The sequence below is a fragment of the Mytilus californianus genome, unplaced genomic scaffold (genome assembly GCF_021869535.1).
Source record: "Mytilus californianus isolate M0D057914Y unplaced genomic scaffold, xbMytCali1.0.p SCAF_6, whole genome shotgun sequence".
Taxonomy (NCBI): Eukaryota; Metazoa; Mollusca; class Bivalvia; order Mytilida; family Mytilidae; genus Mytilus; species Mytilus californianus.
Genome location: NW_026262712.1, coordinates 59,139,222 through 59,167,123, shown reverse-complemented (window position 1 = coordinate 59,167,123; position 27,902 = coordinate 59,139,222). Strand labels below are relative to the sequence as shown.

Genomic DNA, 27,902 nt, shown 5'->3' with positions numbered 1-27,902 from the left:
ATTAAATTATTTTTCGATGGTAAATGAGGTAGCAAACAAATCAAACAACAGAAAAAGATCAATATGCAATATCAATTTTTATCGGGTTGCCCATTCCTGAGAGACTAATCCAGAAAAAGATTTGGACGGACCAAGTTAGAAATTGGAATTTTCATTTAACATTGTTTAACAAAATGAAATATCCTCTCCATGAGTTTTTTCTTAACAATATCATAACTACGGAATATCTATTCAGTAACGGCAATCTCTTGAATATGACAAACACTTATAACTTTGTTACGTCATTAAATACAAATTACTTTATTTCCAGTCAACCTGGCTAAAAGAGACATACTGGAAGACAATATCCTGTATCATGCGTAAGTTCAATCGTATGGTTTTAATTATTTGAGTTGATTGATTCTGACAGAATAAGAGTTAAGTTTAGTATATATTATAAATCATTAAATATCAAAGGGCAAATTCCTTTGAAAAAATGTGTATCGTTGCAATGGAAGAAACAAACATACACATTTCTAGTGACATTGTATTGTAGATTATGATATTTTTCTAAACATTAGAAAAGTCGCGTCCAATCAAACATCCTTATGAAATGAATAATTTAAACAAAAAGAATAAAAAATGCTACATCAGAATATTTTGTACCGTAATATGAATTCCAGTAAAGAAAATAGTTGACAGTTTTTCGTAAAACCGTGGACAACAATTGTAAGAAGAGACGAAAGATGAAAAAAATAGGAGTAACGGCATGTACAACCATAGTAAAGAAAGATAATAGAAATAACATCTGACCAAACAAATCTGCACCTGAGAAAAACTAGTCCTACTTAAACCTGAGCTGAACTCACCTGATTTGGATGTGTTGGAAATTTACAGTTTGCTAGGCACCCGTCGCTTGACTATTTGCAATATTAAGTCATTTATTAAGAAAACTGTGGCTTTATAAAAATAAGGAAAGTGTCATGATTGTCAATGATATGACTATCCACCAACGTTTAAATGAAGTGGATTTAAGCAATTATAAGCAACAGAACAGCCTTCAACAATGATATAAACTCATATCATATGGTCGACTATAAATATGCCCCGTAATGAAAAATAAAAAATATGGAAAAATAATTTAGAAAAATTACGGCATCATTGATCACAAAACAAATTACGAAAATATCACATACATGAACCAACGGCAACCACTGAACTACAAGCTCTTGGGAATGCACATTAAGAATGTTAACTCTTAAAAGTTTATATCTACTGTTATTAAAAAGTAGTCATTGCTACGAGTACTTGTACATTACGCGTTCCTGTAACAGAACATGCAATATCTATTCATACCTCAAACTATATGCATGAATACTATGTGTTATTCAGGTCTCAGACAGGAAATATATTGTGACGTTCCCGGCTTAGAGTGTATACTCCCTGGGCCGTAGGCGAAGGGGATATAAACCCTAAGTCGGAAATGTCACGATGTCTACCCTGTCTGATACCTGAATTACACATATTATATTATATTACGGATTACCTATTTTTTTTTCTCAGTACCAGGTATTTGTTAAATTCATAATGCAGTTAATATATTCATGACATGTTTTTTATGTTTCTTAATATTTTGAGTAATTCATATAAATGCACTTTTTTTAACCTTGACAAACATTTTTTCATCAAGAATATTTTTTTTTAGATTTCATGTTTACTGTTTATATGCTAGTTTGACTATTTTTTGAAACCGATAAAGTGAAAAACCTCAAACTGATATTTTTCGCTTACGTTAAGGATTTTGAAATATGCTGTGAAAATAATTTTATCGTGTATGTAATAGTTATAACAACACTTTCAAACATTTTATTTACGCATTTTGAGTGTAAATTGCATGATTTGAAATCAAAAACGTATTATTGACGGATGCAGGTAATTATTTTCCCTATGTTAGCCTCTGAAATCTTTAAGTGTTCTGTATAGCTTTAGACTACGTCACATAGTAACAGGTGTTATGGTGACGTTGTTGAGGTTCCAATTTGAATAAAAACGTCTTATATAGAACGGCAGTTTCCTGAATATATACTGAAATCTTTGTGTTGGTATCCAATAAAAAAACTCGACACATTTGTAATCCGTAATATACACTAATGTTACGCATACAAGACATGTGTGATTATAGAGTATTGACTAAAAGTATTTATTATAGCTAATGTTTCGTTTCAGGCTTGTAAAAAGAAGTCCGTGTCGTCCTATACCTCTGATACCTCCTAATACTGATCCTCCTGGATGTAAGTGTGGGTATTGCACTGGCTAGAGTGTTCAGCTATCCATCATTTACAGGTCCTAGCAATCCTTACAGAAACATGAAAATATAATCTTTTAAAAAGTGGACTTGTAAAAATGAATTTCAGTTAAATTGTGATGTATGAAACTTTTATTTTATTTGAAAGCGACACACATATAATAATTTTCAAATGGGTAAAGGTATTTTAAAATTGATGATAATCTAGGCAAACAGTAGATAGAAGTTTAGTTCTGTCCAAAATCTTATTTGACCAACCAGTAAATTTAAAATATATTTCAAGTTTTTGTTATGTTTATTATACTGGCAAGGTTATATATGTCATTAAATATCAATAACTGATCTAAAGTAAACTAAGTGATCAAAGTGAACTGTTGTAATCGGTGAGTTACTCAATAAAACAGAACTTGGATATCGAAATGTAGATTGCACAACTATGCAGTAAGTGCAACCTTATGTGATACTACTTCGATATTTCATCAGGCATCGATCAGTCACCGATCAGTCAAGTTCACGCCAAATTCACGTAACTACATTTGTAATCTGATCTATGTATCCTATTTTATGAAAACCAACTCATCATGATGTACAAAGGGTACCTAAAACTTTGACAATGTATGATATGATTTAAGTAAATAAATAATTGCATTCTTATTCTAAACAAACAAACAAAAGTTTAAGAGCTTATCTTCTTTTTATTCACATTTGAACATAAAATTATTAAGAAAAAGAAAGATGAAAAGGTTAAAACAATGCAAACAAAATGTATGTAACGTTAATCTTATTTGCATCATATTATATGAGAAAAAACCAGTTCCGAGTGCAAGCAACCAGTAGAATTAATTATCAAACAAATTTATGCACAATACACGAATCTAGTAATAGTACGTATGTACTCTTATCCAGTCTTCTTTCAATGTTGTTTATGTGTATATCCACGTGATATGCTAAACATAGTCTCAATTTGACACTAATTGACCTCGGTTTGAACATACAGATTGATAAATCATGACAACTGGTTGTTCAACGATTACATATTTATCAACAAAAATGAAAGTATTTCTTTTAGAACAAACTAAGTTTGAAACTATGATGAACAAGTGTTTTTTGTTTAATTCTTTGAATAATATTTAGGTTGAATTCATCACCCTTGATTCAAGACAGTAAAAACGCCATATGACTGTAGGAATATGAAGAACATCGAAAACCCAAAACTACTGCAAAACACTGTTCAGTAACTGCCGATTGCTAAGCAGGCCTGTGACAGAAAGTATTGGTATAGGATTGAAATTGATATGTTCATTTCAGAATATTGTGATGATATACGTGTATACTCAACCTACGGTGTCAATCACATTCGGATTATCAATATATCAAAAATCTACTACAATAATCGTTGATTTATATTTACAAATGACGTCCTTGAACCGATGATAGCATTTAGTAAATGTATTGACAAGTTTGTGATATCGAAAACACTGTTATTTTTTCAGAGATTTCGTTCGTTAAAATCAAATACGTTGTTACATACACGAGCGAATCGATCAAGTTTAGAAACATAAACACCATAAAATGACAAGGGAACGTCACCATCTAAAAATGGATAATTCACAATAGGAAATGAAAAATCCTCTCTTTCATAAAATTTTGGTATTAAGCTTCTCATTAAAATTATAGATATCAAAATGAAGGACAGGGCAGTGTTCATTGTTAGTATTAGCTTTATTAAAAGTCAGTTCAGGAGGATAAATCTCATAAGTGTACATACTGAAGTCATCATTATAGAGAGCCAGTATATCAACCAAATATCTAAAAGTGTTACTCAATTTTAATATCAGATGTTGTTTTTGTGGGTATTTACTGATTTTAGTCATAAATTGTAACTCATAACAATACAGAAACAGGTCCGCAATAAATGGTACACAGTAAGTTCCCATTAGAATTCTGAAAACTTGAAGATATAAGGAATCTCCATAGCGAAAATAAATGTTATCTAGTAAAAATTCAGTCAGTTATAGTATCGAAACAGATACAAATGACATAGGTCTTTTGTTTGTTGTTACCAAAAAATATCCGAAAAAAACTAAAAAATATATATTTGCGTTCTGTCTTATTAAATGGTCATTAAATGAGGTGTGTGGTATATTGGGTTAAACAAATCAAAACTTTGAAGAGATTCGAAATTATCAATTTAAGCATGCAGTTCATCAACTTTTTATTTGATATTTTTTGTTATCAAAATTACGTTTGTAAATTTGATTAAATAACATATCAACAACAGTCGGAATTCCAAGTAGTACTAAAAGTCTACCCTACTAAACCTTGTTACATAATTATTGTAATCAAAACTTTTACAAAACATTCTAAATGAAATAAAAAAAGACAAGTACTGGAATATTAAACACTTGTTCAATTATATACGTTAGTCAGACAGCAACTATAACAACAACACAAACCATAGTTTAGCACCATACGGCTTTAAACATTGCATTTTTTTAAATATCATATACAAACATATTTGTGTTCTAGCTATCAATAACCATCACTGCAGTAAATTTATTCCAGTATACTACAGAGAGCTTGACATTCAAGATATTTTATATCTTATAAGGCGATCGCAATACGTGGATTTTGACTTAGCATTAGCTTAGCTGGACGACTTTAAAAAAGGTTTATGATAGACGTCATAATTTTTGTCAAAATCTACATCCGTTTTCCAGCTCTACCATACTTTCTGCTCAATCTCGAGGTGTTATATAGACACGTTAACAGTAAACATACTTTCTTGACGATATACACCTGACGTAAAAAATGCACCACTATATGAAGACATAAGGATAAGGTTGACAGTAACCAAGTGTTTGTCTCAGCACACAAGACGCATGCTATCTCGGTAGTTCATGTTATTCCATCAAGTGTTTCTTATCTTGCGTTTGTGTATTGTTAATCAATCCAGTGCCAGATTGATGCAATATGTGTTCAGTATCTTTGGCATTTTCAAAAATAGGACAATCGTTTTTTTTCTCCGACTGCACTCATAACTCCATTGAAAACACTTTAAGAACACTCAAAGCGTATAGGACTACACTTTTAAGGCTCCTAGTAAAATGCACTGTTATGCATAGGAATTGAATCAAAATATACCATTGTTTGTTTTGACTGTTAAGAAACAAAATCATGTCGACTAGGTAACTAATTACATTGATGATAGTCATTGAAAACGCCTCTTTTATCGTAATTACTTGATTTATTAACTTAAATACTGGGTTCGAAGGTATCTAAGGATTGGTTGTGAACGTGACAAAATATAAATGGGAAAAAAACATTTGTATTACTTTTGAGATGCACGAAACATTTAGTGCTACACATTTTTGTAATTTTGTGTGGGGATACACTGTGACATTCTTTATTCAAGAATTAAAAAGAAAAAAAAATAGCTGATAAACAAAACAAATCCCACTTCGAGACATTTTGTACTCATTTGCTACAAAATGTACTGCCTCAATATATAGGAAATGTGTTTGTTACAACAAAACATGTAACGGTATTTCTATGATATTGTTTCTGTTTGGTACTGCTTAATATATCACACATCTGTTTTGAGTATCAAAAATCAAACTTCACCTGAAAACCATTAACATACAGTATTTGCATTGCAGTATAGCAAAGTGTGGTGTCAAAATGATACACTGACTTATGATAATCTGCAGAAATCTAGGTACTCGTGGAATGACTTATTCATATTTCATATTTAACTATAAGTATTGGTAATATTTAATATAGTTCAAATCAACATTCAAAAGCGAAGTAAATATTAAATAAACGTCCTAAACTATTTTCAAGGTTAAAGATTATAACATCTTTTATAACTCAATAGACATGTTTCGGACAGGGGCCATATCATTTACACAATTTGATATTGATTAATGTTGTAGCAGTCTTGATGTCTTGATTTTGTATTTTCTTGTTCTACTTGTTTTTCGAATGTATATTAACTTTATCAGACAAAATATATTATTTTACTTGTTAATAAAACGGGCTGAAGATGTGATGAATACCAAAGTGTAGAGGTAAACACTTAAGTCATTATTCCTTTATATAATTTTGAGGATTATTTTATTTTGATTATTTTATCGTAAATGGTCAACGTGCAACAGTTTTAACTGAAACTTGATGTTCGTTTTATACTGACAAGAAGTATATTTTTAAATTCGAAAACCTTAAAGCATTTCTATTTTAAATGTTAATGTCAAATAATCTGTAAAACTACTTATTTAACATATCTATTGGTTAAGTACAAGACACAACGATTACATAAAGTTAAGTTGTGTTATCGTGCAAGTTAAAATACAGGTAAAATCATGATAATAGTTTAAACGGAACACTATACAATTTATGTATGAATTCAAGTTGTATGCATGTTTAGTGTAATCGAAATCGTCGAAATAAATCATTCATATGTCTTAACTAGAAGTAAAACAATAACTGAAGAAATACTTTTCCAACAAAGGTACTATCGTCATCATGCAACAGATTGGCCATTGATTTGAATGTCAATATGACCTATGTACTATCTTATATTTAGAAAAATCGATTACATAAACAATCAATGTTTCCTGGCTTTTGTCAGTGGACAAACCGGTTATAAATATAAACTGTCTTCAGTGTTGGCCTTAAACTTCCTGTTGTTCGAATCACGAGAATTTTCTTTTATACTTTTATAACAATGTAATGTGACACCTTAAGCTAAAATGCGCAAACAGTTTTGATATGTAAACCGGGGAAGTTTTCAATAGGGACAGGCAGATATAGACGACCGAAGTTCTAACTTACTTTAATCTAAATTTTGCAAATAAAATAACTTGGTGTCAACTTTTGAAAAGGATTGTCAACGACGTCTACTGCAAGAACTAAAGGTATGTAAGCCATATTATAGTTCCGTTTGGTTAGATGGCTAACAAATATCCTAGGGGAGTTGGTAAATACCATTATCGACTATCAACCCCTATTAATACTAGTAGCACGCATCCGGGTGCGGGATTTTCTTGCTGTATTGAAGACGCATTGGAGGCCTTCGGCTGTTTCCCGATCCTTGGTCGGGTTGTTCCATTCTCAATCTAAAAGTAAAGACACAAAAGCAAACTCATCATGATATCTTTTAACAGATAGAGTAATACCAATGTTCAGCATGTGCATTGAACAATCAACTTATGGCACATGTTTTTTTTTTTTTTTTTGGGGGGGGGGGGGGGGAGCCGAATGAGTTTGAATAATGAATTAGGACAGAAGAAAAGTATGCCGTAGTTACAAATGCAATCGAAGACAGATTGAAATTTATTGTATTTTGCACTTGTAGGGCACTGTCTGTTAATAATTTTTTAACAACAAACTATATGTTTAATAATGATTGTAAGGCATAGTTGATTACAAGATTGTCAGAAATTATTGATCCAGAACCGGCGTTTTCTTTATTATGTAACGTAAGGTAGAACACTGGTGCGACAGTTCAAGTTTTTTCCTGGATGGTTGATGACATTGGTAGGAGAAGAGTAAATTAGACAAACATGATGAGTTAAGCCATTTTCAACTGATTTTTATAGTTTGTTCATATGTTGTAATGTTACACCACTGTCTCGGGTTAGTAAAAGGTTTGGCACCCGCTAACATGTTCAACCCTGCCATATTACAATGTATGTATGTGCTTGTTCCAATTCAGGAGTCTGGAATTCAGTTGTTGTCGTTTGTTGCTGTATATCATATTTGAGTTTCATTCATTATTTTGTACATTAATTAGGCCGTTAGTTTTCTCTTTTTAATTTTTTTTTTACATTTGTCATGACGTGGCCTTTTTATAGCTGACAATGCGGTATTGACTTAAGTCCTTGTTGAAGACCGTACGATGACCAATAGTTGTTAATTTCTGTGTCATTTGATCTCTTGTGGGTAGCTGTATACGCAACACAGTATGTCATCGTATTGTCATGACATTACTGTAGGGTTTAAAATGTTTTGCCTAGCATAATGATTCTATAATGTTTAAGATATAGGACCTATCAAGATAATATGAGGGAACAGGTCAACAACTTTGAATTGCAATAAAAACAGTTAATATTTCTGAATAAAACAACGTTTTAAAAGGTTTTCTAACTGAATCGTGTGAATATGATGGTGTTAGTACACGAACATTTTTATGGAATTCCAAACATCTTATCTTTATCATATTTTTGATAGAACTAAATGTATCTTCAATTATCTTTTTTTAATACTGGGACTGCTTTCCTATTTAATTGAAACTGTTAATTCTAGAAGCCAATTTTAACTGGGTGTTTGCCCCTTTGATTGAAAGTTAAGAACACAATATTTTGTACAGTTAACTGGATTTCCTATGAACATTGCATGATATCTTTCAAAAGAAAAAATGTAACACATGTAACAGCCCAGCATAAAAATCATGGCATAAAACTGACTAAAAGAATGAACTTTTATTTTAACTATTTTACTAGATGAGAGAAAATGGATTTATATATCATCAAAATGAATAAAAAAAGAAAAAAAAAAACAACCCAATCAAGACAAAAAAAAAGTATAATTGCACGTAAATATACGAACGTGTTGCTCTGCTAGTTACATTCGTATGCAATTGCCATCTTAATTTTCAAGTTTTCTTATGGCTAAAAAATATTGAAATTCTATGTATTTGTTGTAGAGAACAAAACAGAGAATGAAGGTTTATCTTTGTTTAATCGTCTGTTTGTTGTTAGTATCTGTTGGAGGTAAGTACAACATAATATCTATTTAAGTTTATTAGATTGTAACTCATAAATGTATATTATTCCACAAATGGTTTCCTTATTGACACGTTAGTGTATTTTCTTGTTGTCACCGTTGAACGTTCAAAGGTCGATACCGTCTGTTTTTCAAACAAAAAAGCCTACGTGATGCACGAAAGTAACTACTAGTAGTCTTTTGTTAATATAAGTTGCATTGTCATTTTGCGCATATTCTTCTGTTACCTATTCTGACATCGGACATCCGACTTTGTTTTAACTGAGTTTTATTGTGCTTATTGCTGTATGGGTTTGTTTATTCTACATTGGCTAAAAGTATAGGGGGGATGTCGAGATCTCAAAAAACATGTTTAACCCCTCCCCATTTGTGCGCTGTCTACATTCAGAAGCCACTTGCCTTGGTTGCTCTTGGACTAATACCTATTTTTGTTAATGGGCCAGCTGACGCCCGTTGACCCATTGGAAGCCTAGTTTTTTCTGCTTTTTGGTTGGAATGATGTCTCTTTTACACATTCTTCATTTCAATACTCAATTTTATTAGTCATTGCTGATTTTGTCGATTTAAAAAATAAAAATTGTGTTTCCTTATTGAGGTAGATATAAATGACAGTACCATAAAGAAACCAACCAAAAAACAAGACACAAATGCATACATTGATATGTTAAATGCTATTTTTGTCACTTTAAATCTCTTTTTTTTTAAAGAATATTAATTAAATTTATACAAGTTTCATTTGTAGAACGTTTCTTGTATGTTTTTAATCATGTCAATGTAACATTTGCAAGTGCACTGATGACTTTCACAAATGGGCGGGTGGGATATAATAAAATACATATCTTACCCCGCCACATAACCATGTGTCTGTCCCTAATCTGAAACGTGGCAATGGTTGTCATATCTTAATGTGTTTACCTGGTTACGACCTTAATTACATTTTTAGTTTACTTTCAGTTAATATGGCAAAAGAAGAAATATCCGAAAACGATGCACTTATTCATGAGTAAGTTTATCCGCATGTTTTTTATTCGAACTGATCAAGGATAGCTCTGAAATAGTTATTTTTATTAGAAGTTATGAAAAATCAAGGACATTTTAGGAACAATAAGTGTATTGTAGATGGAATGGTGTTTTCTTAAGAATAAACAAACGCAACCAATCAAACATCTTTGTTTTTGAAATAGATAAGTGAAGATGGACATTAGACGAATAAAATATAAAATGCTATGCTAGAATACATGTTTGTATACTGTTAAAATATCTGCATCGTTATATGAAAATATGGATGTGAAAAAAAGCAAGTTAGAAGATGCAAGTTACTGTACAAATATTATCATAAAAACGGAAACAACTACAATGGTAAATATATGACAAAAGGACATGCAGCCATCCACATTAAAACATCAATTAACTACAAATGAAGACGATTTTATGACTCCTGACAAGTACAAATGTTGATGTTTTATCTGTGTTTTAGCTACTACCCACTTGAAAAATGTCAAGCTTTTGGATTTAAGTGATCCTACAGAACAAAATACGCATTGAACGCATTAAATGTACTAAGAATTATTTTCATTTTGTAAAGCCATGATCGAAACCGCTCCTGGTTAGTTTTAAGTACCAGCGGATATAATCAGTTCAATAGTTAGTGCTTTGGTACTTACATGATTTATAACACTGCTTTCAGAAATTGTCCGTTGAAAAGCATGAAGTTAAGGTTTCAATTACCCGAGTTTTAATTGATTTAGATTGATTTGGTTATGTTGATGTCTCTCTTCACCAAAAAGAATGAATTTGCATTCATTGTTGGTGTTCATGTCCTCTTGGTTTCCCTCACGATTGACCAGAGCGTTTCATGTGAATCGAGTTACATATTGAGCTTAAGAAGTAATTGATACACGACGTCCATTAAAAAGAAACACTTAAACGTTTCGAGTTAATAAAATAATTTAGTAGACATTTCATCAGTACTTGTACATAGCACTTTCTAAACAAAAAAAGCAGTGCAATTTCAGTTCCCACCTCAAGTTAGTCTGCATAGATATAAACTGATGTCATCAAATAACAAAATTGTTTGGTTATGGATTTTATACATGTATCGTATGCATTTAGTCTAGTAATTCTTTTGTTTTAGGCTTGTAAAACGAGGTGCGTGTCGATGAAGACTATGCCATGTTAATAGTGACTGCTGTCGGTATGATCGTTGTATCATTGGACATTGCATGAGGTTCAGACAAAGATAATGATATCGGCTATGTGTTAATAACGCGATTAACAGGTTTTTGTAATCAAAAATAACAAATATTATAAACTTAGATATTTATATGATTGAATGAGATTAAAATCTGTTTTGTATTCTGAAACATTTAATATTATGCGATACAATGATTCTCACTATCAGCATTGGAAATATGAAACACAATATATTAAAACGATAATGAATATGTATTTTTTTAAGGATGTTTGCTCCTCTTGTTTTTGAATTTTTACCAGATATTCGGAATCCTCTGGTTTTATACATGTAGTGCCATTAAAAAATTTTTCCCGCAAACCCCTACCTTTCTTTTCATAATTTTATTATGTCTAGTTTAAAAAGCAAGTTTTGAAAATCTTATAAAATCCTTATTATTTTTTCATAGTTTTTGACAGAAAAAAGGTGCCAATGCTAAATGTATGAAAAATCTAGAGAGAATCACTTCCCGCCAAATTTTCAATGACTTATATATCGAAAACAAGCACACGGACCCTTCATTTTGTTCTGCTTTTTCAGTTCCTTTATTCATATACTTTCAATTTATAACAGTATTTTCAAAAGCTTGTTATTTTGAAACAGAGTAGCGAACATCCTTAAGCCCCAAAAACATTAACCCAAATAAAGGCTCTGAAACAAGGTACATGTAATCAAAAGACAGCAACAAAGACACAAAAATCAGCAATCGGGTTTTTAAAAAAGGTTTTGAATATGAGAGTACACATTTTGTGATTTAATTGATACGGGTATGGTATAATCATTGTGTAAACCACATTTTTACACCGCATATTGCAGTTATAATTGCTAGCAACTCCAAAAGTTTTCAATAATATATATACTTCTTTCTGTACACTTCACTTCTGTGATTCATGTTTTATTGAAATTTCTATATCATAATCTCACTTACTAGTAGAAGTCTTACTACATTATCACTAGCCTGTCAGTACTTAGGTTGCGAGTTCGATTTGGCACGTGGCAGGTGCGTTCGACTAAAATCTTAATTGACTTTGATTAACAGTTTTCCTACCGATGTTCGATGATTATCTCCACAAATATAATTAATCGTTCAATAATACTGAAAGTGGCGTTTTAGTCTCGGAAATCAATAAATAAATCTTCTCATTCTGCATAATGTCGTTGTAGATACAAGTTAGATGTTCCATTTCACAAAATATCTAACTTGTAGAGGAGCACACTGATTTCATAATTCAAATGCACCGATACGGATATGAAAAAAATATTATCAAAAACTGTTATATATTTGTTATGGACAAATAGCATATTAAGGATGTAGTCATGTCAGATTTAAGAATTTATGTCAGAGGTTTTGACTCCTTTGGTTTTTCCTACGATGCAGGGTATACATTAAACAATAAATTAATTTCTGGAACAAAGGGTGTCTGAGAATGTTTCTGGGAAAGTGTCAAGACATGCATGGCAAATAAGATTGTACTACTTTTTATAAGAATAACACAAAAAGAGCCACACATCTTTTGAATACAGCCTTTGAATTTTGTGCGGAAATATACTGTGATACTTATCTTAGTAATAAAAAAACCCTCAATAACTGATATATAAAAAATTCCAACTTTTAGACATTTTGTACACATTTGCTACAAACGTTTCTGTCTTTAAATATAGAAAATATATGTGTTACCACAAAATGTGTAACATAATGTCTATAATACTTTTTCTGTCTATTGCTTATCAGTTGAAGCAGGCGTTCGCTTTGAATTTTCAAGACCGAAGTATATATTTGAAAATCAGTAAAATATAGCATTTTACTTGCAGTAAAGGAAAGTTTAGATTTTTCGAAAAATTAAGGATTTTTCTATCCCAGGAATAGATTACCTTAGCCGTATTTGGCACAACTTTTTGGAATTTTGGGTCCTCAATGCTCTTCAACTTTGTACTTGTTTGGCTTTATAACTATTTTGATATGAGCGTCACTGATGAGTCTTATGTAGACGAAACGCGCGTCTGGCGTATTTAATTATAATCCTTGTACCTTTAATAACTATTAGGAATGATTGTGGTGTCATAATAAAAAAACAGACTTATGATAATCAGTTCAAGTATACGGACTAGTAGTATTACTAATCAAGATGGTATGCTAAATGATAAATATCTGAAATGTATAACATATGTATTCTAATATGTTTGCCAGAATAAATCTCACTAAAAAATAATTAAGGGAGAAACGTTACAAATAAATCATAAACACAATGGGTTAACTGATATCGGAGAAGCGAGAGCAATACCTTGCTTTTTTTGGTACCCATGCTCAGAAAAAGTTATTTTTGAAACCGTATCAGTTGACTTTTTTTAGATTATTTTTTCACTTTTTTGGTAAAAAATAACTTGCATTATAGTCTTGCTGTCATTTTCCAACATGAAAAGTGCACTAGAAAATAGTAAATATTTTGCTTCATATTAAAAAGAAAAGGAAAAAACAGGAAAATATCATATACACACAAAATATGAAGCTCTCTGCATAATTTTCACGATGTTCCAAACTGTCCGTAGTATAACACATTTTCGCGAATCTTTCATTTTTTAAAAATTATGTTTTCGAGGACACCAGTTGGTACTTTTGTTTTATATATAAGCATTGTCGTCTACTAAAAAAGGTTAAACATTCTGTCTGTTCTGGTAATTTCACTGCGTTAAATAAAGGTAACAGTATTATACCGGTATTCAAAAGTCATAAATCGATTAAGAGGGAAAAAAATCCGGGTATCAAACCAAAACCAGGGGAAACACATCAACTATAAGAGAGAAAACAAAGCAACAACAAGAACACCGAAGTGTAACAAAAACAAACGTCAACACACATAGAAATGAACTATTTGATAACTAATGTCACATTTCAGATTGTTACAGGACATTATAAGAAAAACATTGTAGGTTGAACCTGGTTTAATACCTAGCCAAACATCCCGCTTTATGACAATGTTATGAAATATCGCTAAAATGATAACACAACGTGACACATTGCAGCACAAACACACGCAAAAACATACATCACAGAAATCGTACAAAACAGATGATATAATACATACAAGCTGAAAAACAACAACGAACATTTTCCAGCTATGACAAACAAGGATATTATTGATTTTGCAATTCTATCATAGTGTCTGCAGGACATTTAAAATCGAAATATGGTATTTTTAATTTTTCAAAAACATGAATTCAAAAAAGAGGGACGAAAGATACCAGAGGGACAGTCAAACTCATAGATCGAAAAAAAAAACGGACAACGCCATGGCCAAAAATAAAAAGACAAACAAACAAATAATAGTACAGATGACACAACATAGAAAACCAAAGACTAAGCAACACGACCCCCACCAAAAGCTAGGGGTGATCTCAGGTGCTCCGGAAGGGTAAGCAGATCCTGCTCCACATGTGGCACCCGTCGTGTTGCTTATGTTATTAAAAATCCGGTAAATAGTCTTATTTTGTAAGTCACATTCGTGAAAAGGGAGGGTATTGAAGTTACGACATAAAGAACATATCCGATATCATCTGTGAAACGGTTATTCCATAACGGTCAACCAACTCGTGATGGCGTCCGTAAATTTACGAAGGGATGAGTTCAACTTCACTATTTGGAACTCTTGGTTTAATAGCTTCCTTGTGAGCAGCAATCCTCTATCAAGGAAATCATGATAGGAAACACAAGCCCGGGAATATCGTATCAATTGGGAGATATATACTCCGTATGCTGCTGGAATGTTGCTACATAGAAATGGAAATGGAAAGTTCACAATTGGGAAGCTGAAATCATCTCTGTTGTTTTGTTTTCAACCGACCCTCATTGTCAATTTCTAAATGTTAGTCAAGATATGAGGCAGACTTAACTGTATCTGTAGTATTCCTTATCACTAGTTCGATGGGATAGATCCGTTCAACATAGTCACCAAATTTTGTATTATTTAGTGAGAGAACATCATCTATATAGCGGAACGTAGAGTTAAAGGATATTGCTTACTTCTTATCTTTCAAATGTGACAATAATTTTTTTATAATTGATCATTTGTATAAGGTTAGTAAGCGTATTATAGTGAGGTATATGCTCAGGTGGTCAAAATGAGGTTGGAATGGGAGACATCTAACCTATTCAAAATAGTTTTGATTATAAATATTTAACTATTTCCTAGATGCGACAAACTGGTATGTTAATCGTCCTTGCGAATAATGTGCTAGTCATTATTTAGATAACTTGTCAGCGTTTGCAAGGCGGTAACGTTTTGTCACATGACAACCAACTATGCATGTTGAATACGGCAGATGCAGAATAAAGTATAGGCAACATTGTTAATGACCGTTGAAATAAACGAAGTATTTGAATTGATAAAGAAAATGCTGGGTAAAAATAAGACAAAAAAGTGTGCACGAAACTTCCTCCCTATCAGGTTTAGATGCAGATTCCGTGTTCAGTATTAAAGGCAACACCTATCTTTATATGTTCATAAGAAAATGAGTGGTAATGAAGCAATACTAAGTATAGTAACACGTTGTTATGAGAAGATATATGTAGACAGAAAAAGTGTGAACACAACAGCTGGTTTATGTTTACATATTATATAGGTTTTTCCCTGTATTATTTATAGAAACGATATGCCTAATTCAAACATTTAAAGTTCATAAAAATGTCGACAAACTTATATTTACTACAAACAGTGAAATCATTTACACACACACACTAGATATAGTTTTTTAAAATTACTATTCCGTGTTTAATATTGATAGTAAAAGTGATAGATTATTACCTGTTGTGACAAAACATCCATTTAACAAAAGTAATTTCCATGATTTCCATGCAAATTTATACACACATATTTATACCAGTTTCACAAATTTTATGTGTATAAATGAAATTTATATATCCAATCCAACAATGTATGTTACAAGAGAATATTATAAATATCTTGGTTGAAGAAACATAGAATACAGTTACACAAAAAATGTTCATAATAAAAATACATGTATCTGTGTGTCAAACAGCATGTATGTACAATTAAGAAAAATGAGTATGCGATCCTGCATTGTGATGTTTAAAATTATTGCTATTTCTTTACAAGATAGGTGTATACCAAATATATGTGTATTGAGAAAATGCATGACTTATTTCGATGTTATTTATAGAATTGTAAACATTTTAATATGTTATTTGATAACACAGTAAAACTGTGCAGCCTTAATGTAAATAGCATGCACTCAAGAGAAAAATGTAACAGGGTTTTGACATGGTTAAAATCTCAAAAAATATCAATAGCCCTAATACAAGAAACTCATATAGACTTATATATTGAAAAGGAAATCAAATAATCAAACTAACTTTGATAGTTTCTGCAATATAATACATCAGCAAGCAGGGGTGTCTCGATATTTATAAACAATTTATTGAAGTATGAGATTATAAATTATTTTACAGATAAAGATTGAAGGGTTGTTTTATTACATATCCAAATTATTGACACAATTTTTCAATAGTTTGTTGATATGGACCAAACAACAAAACTGCAAGAAGGTCATTTTTTAAAAACGTAGATCTCTTTGTGAAAGAAAATGGAATTGGAATCCAAATAATTGGGGGGGATTTTAATGAAATTTAAAAAAATATTGACAAAATAAGTGCAAGTAACAATCACCAAAACAATAAACCAGTATCAAGCTTGAAATAGTTATTAAAAGAAAATAATCGATATTTAGCGAGATATGAATGAACATGTACAGCAGTTTTCTTGGAGGAGAAAATATAAAACTCAGGCGAGTAGAATAGATCTTATATTTATTGGTAGCAATTTAAGATCTCAGATAGTTACATGTAAAATTCAACCGGCAACGTTCAGTATACTGATCATCTGAGTGTTTGTTTAACATTCAAAACAAGGGCTTCAGAAAAAAGAACGTGGATTTTGGAAACTAAATAATTCTGTCTTAGAAATTAAAGATTATCAAAGTTTAATTAACAATATGATTACTAATTTTTTTAAATCAATACTAAAATAGAGAAACAGACTGTCGGATTTTTATTTGAAACGTCATTCCTTACATTTACTGATGATTCTGAAAATATATGGTTTCTATTTACAGTTGCTAAAAATAAGACATCATAACAATACAGCTCAAGACAAAAAAGTAGACAGCCAGAAAAATCAAATATTTTTTTCTTCGGAAAAGTGGAAAAACGTAATAAAAAAACTTACAATTAGAATTAAATCATCAAAACATTTTCTAAAATGTTTCATACAATAACATGACAGAAAACATTTCTAAAACAAAATAAAAGAGAATACTTTTAAATAGCCATCACGATTCAGTATATTTGACATTTCCGATAATAACGATAACGATATTAACTTACTCAATATAAATAAGCTGACTTGGAACGTCATAACAGCTATGGTGAAGTATCTTCAACGAAAACCAGGTATTAATATCAAATGCATTCCTGTGATGTTTTTTTTTACATGGAACATATGAAAACAATAATGCACAGCTGGTCTAGTAACACATGATGAATATACTCTGTTTCGCCAATAAACCACAAGAGTTATAAAAACATCTGAAATAGTTGTTTTTCGTACAATGTTTTCCAACGGGGGTTTACCTCAGCTACAGCTGGCGGAAGCACGTTTTAAACTCTTCAACTTTTGATAAAATGTTAATTGTTTGCTGATTGCATAATTAAATTACTGTTTGTCAAAAGAAAAAAAATATCGCTTCTAAATGTATGTCCTACAATTTTTTTATTTCTTAATGATAAGTAAGTACCGTTTTCGACCTCGTAGCAAACAACAACAAATAACCGCAAATTGGTTCTACCTTTGACCATCTCATTATGTTTGTAGAATTTATGTGTACCTATACATGGTAAAAATGTTTATATGTTGTTAAAATTTTATTTAGAAAAAAATATACAAGGATATGGAGCTGGGAACATGCATTTCCTTCACATTCGAAATTGTGAATCGTCTTTTATGTAATTAATCATGAAAAGACCTATGACCGCAAAGCAGGAAACCACAGTAACTTTTTTTGTCGTCATTCTATTTCATTGCATCACAGTCGTATATAAAAGCTACACAAATAGCAGAGACGTTCAAACCCTTTTATAGTTTGAAGGATATCTTGTATGTAAATACATTTTCTATTATTTAGAGAAAACAATTCTTATTTTTGTTAGATTTTAAGAAAGCAAGTGAATTTCGTTAATTTTTGTGCAGAAAGAGGTTATTGGGTTCATGCAAACTAATCAAAGTCAATAGCATAGATATTTATCCTTGTGATATACATATATTGACACGCTATGTTTTAAAATAATGAGGAATTTTTATTTGTTTTCATGAAATTGCAACTTGAATGTATAAACTTTTAGGCGCTATACTTGACTGGCGGTACATGTAAATAAAGGCAACAGCAGTATACCGCTGTTCAAAATTTATAAATCGATTGCGAAAAAAACAAATCCGGGTTACAAACTAAAACTGAGGGAAACACATCAAATATAAGAGGAGAACTACGACACAACAGAAACACAACATTAAAACGTAACACACACAGAAGCGAACTATAATATAACAATGGCCATTTTCCTGACTTGGTACAGGACATTTTAAGAACAAAATAGTGGGTTGAACCTGGTTTTGTGGCTAGCCAAACCTCGCACTTTTATGGCAGTACAACATTACGGACAGAGAATTACGCAAATTAACAATACACTATAGCACATTGGACAACGAAACAACAGAAACACTGAAGGAAACAAACAACGAACTACAATGCAACACACACAGAAACAAAATACACGATAACAACTGCCATTTTCCTTGGTACAGGACATTTTTAAGAACAAAATGGTGGGTTGAACCGTGACAGGACTACAATACAAATAAATGGGAGAACATATAGGATAGAGAAACATACGAATAATAGCTAACAAAAGGTACCAGGTTTAAAATTTAATACGCAAGACGAGCGTTTCGTCCACACAAGACTAACTAGTGACGTTCAGATCAAAAAAGTACGAAAGCCAATACAAGTATAAAGTTGAATAGCATTGAGGACCAAAAGTTCCAAAAAGTTGTGCCAAATACGGCTAAGGTTATATGTCTGGGATAAGAAAATCCTTAGTATTTAGAATAATTCATACTTTTGCAAACAGTAAATTTATAAAAATTACTATATAATAGATATACATGATAACACCGAAGTGGTGACTAACTACAGAAGAAAAACGGACACATAAAACAACATAAACCAGCTCATAAAAAACCAAATATTAACAGTTTTCGTAAAATCTAGATGTCGGTGGCAAAACCTTGGGCTCATGTTTTGGACATATTATATAATTTGCAGAGCTACTATACTAATGTTTATGAAATCATTTGAAATAAATCGGATGATGAAGATGACAGGCTGCTGCTAATGTCCAGCGTCAATTTAAATGCATGTTCAAATCGACGAAATGTAATATACCCTGAAGGTATCTGCAACCCAGTATTAAGCACTTCTGTTATAATGATAAATCATGTTGATATAGTAATGAATATATATGAACTATTTACAAAACTTGAACATTTCGAAATACTTGAATTTTCAACCCTAGAAATAAACAATCTTAGCTGCATTAACATGATTAAGAAAAACCTTGCGGATATTTGGGTCCTCGATACCTTTCAACTTCGTATTTTATTCGTCCTTTTAACCTTTTTTTATTTTGACCTTTTTCATCACTTTTATAGTATAACTGAATTTTTTAACATTTTGTTATGTGGAGGTTTTTGACAGCTATCAGCGGTATTGGTTTAATTATTGAAGACCGTTATATATCTTATAGTTGCTGACATGTACATCATTTGGTGTTTGGTTGATAGTTGTCATTTAGGCGATCTTGTTCATTGTATTAGTTACAACTAAATAATTTTCACGATCATTTAAATCCTTAAAAATAATTTGTAAATGTATCGGAATTTGGCATTATTCATGACGCATAGGACTATAAGAACATAATGTTCGGATCTTAAATGTCGCTTATTGGTACCCGTCAACCGTATGCACAGTTAACCTTACTTACTTTTACCAATTCATAATATTTTTAATTAGACAATGTTTAATACAAGTCTTGTCTAAAAACAATTGAACTGGCAGTCAGTTTTAAATGATGGAAGTCGAAGAGCCTATCGAACCGATGACCCGAGGCAGAAAACTGAAAAGTATTGCCAGTTAACTACTAAGACCATTTGGATACTGAGGCGCCCTGAAACCAAATCGAAGACAAGATCGGGTCATTTTTCGATGTACGTTTTTGAAGGTCCTGCTATTTCTATAAACATATACCATTTTTTGATTTTTAAAAACGTATTGCCATGATTACATATTATGATTTTTTGCAAATGTGTTTATTTGTTGTAGAGAACATAAAATAAGCATGCAAGGTTCAGTTTGTTTAGTAGTGTGTCTGTTTTTAATGTCCGTTGGAGGTAAGAAAACATACGACGCTCTTTTATTTAAAGTTTGATTATCATTTGAAACGTGTTTCTCCTTAAAACTGTATCAAAATATAAACATGCATCTAAACACTTCGGTTGCAATTATTTTACTGATCTAGGAAATTTAGAAAAGGTTTCTGTATTGACACATTTATGGATGTTCGTGTTGTAACTAATGAACTCTTACAATACCGATACCGTTTTGTTATGTAAGTCTACATAACACATTTCCAATAAATATTGTTTTTGTCGATTTCAGTTAAAATTATTTTTGAATGACTTATAAAGGAGGTAATTGGTTACACATGAACGAGACAGCTTCCACAGTTTTGCAACTTTATAATTACGGGGCATGTAGAGGGGGATATCTATCTAATGTTTGACATGGTATGGGTGTAAGATAAAGAATATATAACTCGGTCACGTTATTTGATATAATATTACTTTACTTCTAGTTAATATGGCAACTGAGGACAGGCTAGAAGATAGTGGACTTAATCATGAGTAAGTTGAGTCGCATGTTTTGATTATTCCAATAAATTGAGTTTAAGTTGCATTTGGTCGGTAAATGGTTCGACTAGTTTGTGTTACATTGTAATACATTTAATTCGATTAGAAATTATCAATAACCAAATGGGCTAGTCCCTTGGTAAAAAAAATCCCAACTATTCTAATTGAAATAGTTCATTTCTATTGCAAAAGACGTGAAATATCGAAATATTAAATGGATATTTATTTCAGACGAATACATTCATAAATACATCGCTTAAGTTTTTTTGCGTTGATATGCATTGTGCTTTTAATTTTGCGTTAAACATGTTAATAGATATGAGAAGATCTGATAATATGAGTGCCAATGAGACAACTCTCCATCCAAGTCACAGTTTATAAAAGTGTTAAAAATATAAAACATGATAAACTGTTATACAAATGGATGTAAATAGGTATAGAAGCAAAATTGAAATATAATCATATACCATAATATAAAAAAAACGACAAAATTGAATCAACAGTAATAGAAAAAATCAACACAAGAGAAACAAATCCACTCAAATCCCGGTATGAGCAGTTTTTATAGAATGAAGTATTTCTCGAATAATCTTCAACATTACAAGAACACATAAGCCTTACAACGTTTATAACTTGACAAATACTGCAATATCAATAAATAACTAAGGTTTCATCTAACCAATGACTGCACTGTGTGATTTTATTCATATCTTTTCACTTTTGTTTTTTTTTTGTTTTAGACGTTTTAAAAGAGGTGTTCTGTGTGAAAGACCATGCTACACTAGCCATCAGTGTTGTAAGGGTTGGCGATGCTCATTTAAGAAAAAATGCACGCAAATATTTACTATTGGCTAGAAAGTTTGCATCCGTTGTTTACACGTCCTAGTATTATGAATAGACATACAGAAATATAATGCATTTATATGTAGGATTTGCAAAAATGATTATCAGACAAAATGAAAATTAAATGTGATATTTCTTGACAACTTTTTTGTATACGATACAAGAACTCGCAAATCCACTTATGATAGAATAAAGATTTTTATGATCAGACGGGGTAAATGTATCACCAAGTTGAAAGTAGTGTAACAATAACTCACGCACAAACTTGATATGCCAGCAAAAGGTTTCTACCCCTGCGTTTCTCCTTTCGAAACAGTCAAACATTCAAACACACAAGTCGAAAACAAAATCACAACGCTATTTCTAAAAAAGAAAAAGACCAACAGATAAACAATAGCTCACAAAACGAGAACTTCATCGAGCGTTTGAAATATTTAAAATTTACCTGTCGAGAGTAGAAAAATATCGTACGGCACGAGATCAGATGGTATAACCTCTTTCTCTTGTGATTTTGTGACGATATGCAGACAAAGCTTACCTCTTTCTTTTAATAATCTGCAAGAAAGATGCATTTTATTTATGTAACGTCATCAGAACTAATCGACATGTTTCGTGTCGTCACAATAGGAAATTCAGAGTAAAGCGAAACAATTTGACGTCAAAATTTAATTTTGACTAATAGAGAACTCAGATCAATTAAATTGCACATTTATTAAATAAAAAAAAAATAACAGATCAGGAAAAGAAAGAACTCTGTTCAGAATTAGAAAAAAAAAGAAATTGCCATATCACTAGGAGGTTTTGCTAGCTAAATTTCTTGAAAACCAGGTTTAAGCAATAATTTACTTCTGAAAAAGCCTTAAAAATTCAGAAAAATTACCTTTGTATGTCCATTCGCTCCGTTGGGTGATATAGTGGAACTATTTATTTTGACAGGTTTTATTTACTCCCAATTTATAAATATATCTTAAGGTTAAGTTTGCTATTTGAACTATCAAACTGATCGGATTATGCATTGTCAACGTAAATAATGTGAAAACTAAACTAAAACCGAGAGAAAAACTTCAACTATAAGAGGAAAACAAGAATATACACCCTTGAATTTCAAAGGACATTCATAGCGCTTATAAAATTAATAATGTGTTGTAGTTTTTTTTAAAGCTTTTTATGACTGATTTAATGTCAACAAATACTTTAGATGAAGCTGTCGTGATAAGAGAAGTAACTCTTGATTATTATGACACCCTCAACAGAGTGGGGGTGACATATTGTTGTTCTACGTTTCTTGTTTCCCTTACTATGTCACCCGATCGACAATGTCGGTGACATGTTGCTTTGTCTCTGTCTCATTTTCTTTTACTGTATTATTATCATACTTCCACCTATTTTGTCCGACAGTTTTCTCGGAGCCAATGGAACCAATGTAAATGATAGTTCACTATACCAAGGAATCTTGACTTTCGAGTTGCAGTGCAACTTTGGAACTAAAAAATGGCTGCCGTTACCATGGAAACCGAAAATATGTGAAAAAAAAGAGGACATGCTGGCATTCTAAATTGATGCAGACAAAATTTTGTATTGTAGTTATTGGGTTCCAATATTGCTGTTATCTTTATTATACAATCCATCCTGACATAGAAATATTACTGATTTAATATGAGGCTATATATAATTACATAATAAAGTACAAATATGGTTAGTTTTGGTTGATGCGGTCAAAAAATTTTGTCATAGAAGTCAGTCTGAGGTCTCAAAACTGCTGAATTTTTTTACGATTCAATATTTTGAATAAAAAGGGGACATGCTGGCACTCTAAATTGATGCAGACAAAATAATGTACTGTAGTCATTGTGTTTCAATATTGCTATCATAATATAACGTGCAAATATGGTGAGTTTTGGTTGATGCGGTCAAACAATTTTGTTATACGAGTCAGCCTGAGGTATCAATACTACGCCACAGCTGTCTTATACATTGTTATATGGAACTCTGATATTACGTTATGTTGTTTTAGTCTTACTTGATGATAGTTTGTCTTTACATAATATGGTTTTGACATTACGTAATGATGTTTTGATATTACGTAATGATGTTTTGATATATTTCAATATGGAATAGTCATTACTAATTGATATTTCGATATTACATGAAATGGTTTCGTATTGACTTGATATAATTTTGTCATTACTTGATATGGTTTTGTCATTAATACTCAATGTGGTTTCACCATTATTTAATGTGGTTGTCGCATTAAGCAAGGTGGTTTTAACACTACTTGATGTGTTTGTGACTTAACGTTATGTAGTTGTTTCATTACGTGATGTGGTTTTGTTATTTCGTAATAATGATTTGCCAATTCTTTATATGGATTTAACATTACGTAATGACGTTTCAAAATTTGACAATTTTACTCAACTTGATGTGTAAGTTACAGAATTTGATGTGATCCTGTCATTCTTTGATGTGGTTATCTCATTAGTTGATGAGGTAAAACCACGTGACCATTTCGAAAAAAAAATATGTTCTATTTTTAGACCGATTTCCATATGTCGTTTGTGTAATGCGCTTTGGATGAGTACCGTTATCCATTGCGTTAAAGTTCAAATAAAAGTAACTGTAAGAGTTGTTGTTTTGAGTTATTTGATATGAAAAAGAGGAACGGCAGAAAACAATAAGAAAAAAGTACTAAAAAATTAACAGTAATTCAGACATAAGGGGTATATCCCGAAATTACTTTGTCCTGCCGTTCTTTCCATATTTATCAAATGGAAACAATATGATAATAAATTCGTAAAAGATTCCAAAGAACCCTGTGTCTCGCCTGATAATTCTGCTGTCAGTGTAAAAGCGTAGTGTTGACTGTACATTTATCGTTACATTTATCGGTAAAAACAAAATTTATAATTTTTTTTTTCTGTAAATGCTTTTATCTTGATCTTAAAGAATATAACTCCTATACAAGTTTTATAACACTTCATCGAGGTTTACAAATGTATCATGTCAAAACAGTTAAAGTCGGTAATATTTAATGCAAAAATAAACCTTGTATAAAAATAAAAAAAATGTGGTATGATTGCCAATGAGACAACTCTCAACCACATACCAAGATTTTACATTTAAAGGACTGATATAGTTCAAGTTACAATTCGACTTCAACTTTTAATTTGAGTCACCTTTTGACGTAGAGTTCGAGTAAGACTCTAATTTGAGTCTCTTTAGTTTAAGATTCGGAGTTATCTAATATAAGTTCTATTTTTTATATCGCGGATCACTGGCTTTTACTCGAGCTTCCGAATAGAGGGCTCAGGGGTAGGTATGCGTACAAAAGATAAACAATGTTACAGCTTACAAAACACACCACATAAATTGAATTAAAGATAGATGTGATGTGATTGCCAATGAGACAATTATCCACCAGAGTTTAAATGCAGTGGATGTAAGCAATCATATAGGCAACCGTACAGCCTTCGACACACCGTATACTCGGCTACCACGTGAAATGTGAAGCAATTCTAATTTCAAACTAGAAAACTAACTGTCTAATTTATAACCAAACAATCTACGAAAAACAAATATGACACACATGAATCAACAACAACCATTAAACTACAGGCTTCTTACTTGTGGAAGGCATATAAAAAAGTACATATAGCGGAGTTTAACATGTATGTAAGCGCTAAACCCTAACCTAACCTCGGACTTTAGTGTAACAGCACAACATAAGAAGAAAATGTAAAAACAGTTTTGATTGCCTCAACTCAAAAAATCAGTATGACTTGGTAATATAAATCCATCGGGATTATCTCGGGTGCTCCGGAAGGGTAAGCAGATGCTACTCAACGTGTGGCACTCGTCGTGTTAAACTTGAAAGTACAAACCCAGTGATTTTGTTTTATTTGGTAGTTAACATTCAAGGAAAAGATGACGGGATTGTGGTTACGACAACTGGAACATAATTGTCGTCACCTGTGAAACAGATATTCCATAAAGTTGTTTTTTTTTCAATTTGCGTGGTATATCAGAGGATGCGATAAATAAAAATAAAAGATTAATATTCATATATGTTCAAATGATCATACACGCTAAAACAAAATCGGAGAATTCTTATTTTATAGAATTGATGCTTTGTCGCTTAGTCCGATCCCCTCATTTTTCTGTAACTTTAGTGCGAGTTGATTTAAAGTGTCTCATTTGTTGAAAAAACAGTTCAAGTCTTTTGATTTATGTCGAGCCTGTGACATTACTGTAGCGACAGTGAGATGCAACAAACCTATATTCCATCGTCGGTAGTGGCGTCGTCGTCTTCATCATTTATATCGTAAGTTTCTCGTTTGAATTGTTTTTACATTATACATTTCGGGACCTTTTTAATCTTACTATTTGGTATGGGTTTTGCTCATTGTTGAAATCCATATATGCTTACACAGTTGTTATCTTCTACGTCATTCGGTATGAGGTTGAGAGTCGCACTTGTCTCATTGGCAATCATACCACATAAACTTATTTCTGTATATGTTGTTTTTTTTTGCATGAAATATTACCGAATTAAACTTTTTTGACATAATATTTGTACATGTAAACCTCCATGAATTGTTCTAAATCTTGTGTATGAGTTATTCTTCAAGATCAAGATAAAGTAGGGTTCTTTGGAATCTTTTTTTTTATATAATACTGCTTCCATTTGAGAACTAAGGAATAAACGGCAGGACCAAGTGGTTTGGTTAAGTCTGAATTACTGTTAATTTTTTGGGGGATTTTTTTCTTAATTTTGTCTTCCGTTCCCCTTTTTCATACCAAATCACTCTTAACAACTACTCGAACTTTAATTATAACTTTAACTCAATGGATAGCGGTACTCATCCAAAGCGCATAACACAAACGCGTATGAAAATCGGTCTAAAAATAGATCATATTTTTTCCGAAATGATCACGTGGTTTTACCTCTTCAAGTAATGAGATAAACATATCAAAGAATGACAGGACCACATCAAAAACTGTAACTTACACATCATGTAGTGTAAAATCGTCAAATTCTGAAACATCTTTACGTTATGTTAAAGCAACTACATTACGTTTAAGTCACACATCAAGTAGTGTTAAAACCACCTTGCTTAATGACACAACCACATTAAATAATGGTGAAATCACATTGAGTAATGACAAAACCATATCAAGTAATGACAAAATTATATCAAGTCAATACGAAACCATTTCATGTAATATCGAAAAATCATTAAGTAATGACTATTCCATATTGAGTTATTTCAAACATGATTACGTAATGTCAGAACCATATAATGTAAAGACAAACTATCATCAAGTAACACTAAACCAACATAGCGTAATACCAGAGTTCCACATAAGACAGCTGTGACGTTCCATACAAAACTACTGAAATGTTTTACGATTCAATATTTTGAATAAAAAGAGGACATGCTGGCACTCTAAGTTGATGCGGACAAAATTTTGTAGTCATTGTGTTCCAATTTTGCTGTCATCTTTATTATACAATCCATTCTCGACATAAAAATAGTACTAATTTAATATATGAGGCTATACATATTTACTAAATAAAGTGCAAAACTGGTCAGTTTTGGCCTGTCTGAAATGGGTATGTTTGGGTATATTTGGGTAAAAGTATTTAGGTCAAAATTCACGTCGGCATTTTGGTGATGAATTAATTATTTGAATAAAAGAAGGACATGCTTGAACTGTTAATTTGTGC

General features: G+C 31.5%; 1 protein-coding gene and 1 long non-coding RNA gene across 5 annotated transcripts in view; both read left to right on the top strand.

The window, feature by feature from the left end:
• LOC127706163 (uncharacterized) overlaps positions 1–27,902 on the top strand; it is a 219,189-nt gene that overhangs the window by 103,326 nt on the left and 87,961 nt on the right. The gene's annotated exons all lie outside the window — the stretch shown is intronic.
• On the top strand, positions 6,907–22,245 carry LOC127706157 (uncharacterized). 3 transcript variants are annotated; one of them, XR_007984262.1, is made up of 4 exons: positions 6,917–7,200; positions 8,991–9,057; positions 10,025–10,073; positions 11,205–11,433. XR_007984262.1 is itself a non-coding variant. In XM_052210607.1 (3 exons), exons 1-3 carry the CDS (start codon positions 20,764–20,766, stop codon positions 22,187–22,189), a joined length of 216 nt encoding a protein of 71 aa, XP_052066567.1. In that variant the 5' UTR covers positions 20,758–20,763; the 3' UTR covers positions 22,190–22,245. The 3 variants fall into 3 exon arrangements, 1 of the variants encoding a protein (XP_052066567.1); XR_007984263.1 differs by lacking the exons at positions 10,025–10,073; positions 11,205–11,433 and adding an exon at positions 21,280–21,290 and having other exon boundaries at positions 6,907–7,200; XM_052210607.1 differs by lacking the exons at positions 6,917–7,200; positions 8,991–9,057; positions 10,025–10,073; positions 11,205–11,433 and adding exons at positions 20,758–20,815; positions 21,280–21,328; positions 22,075–22,245.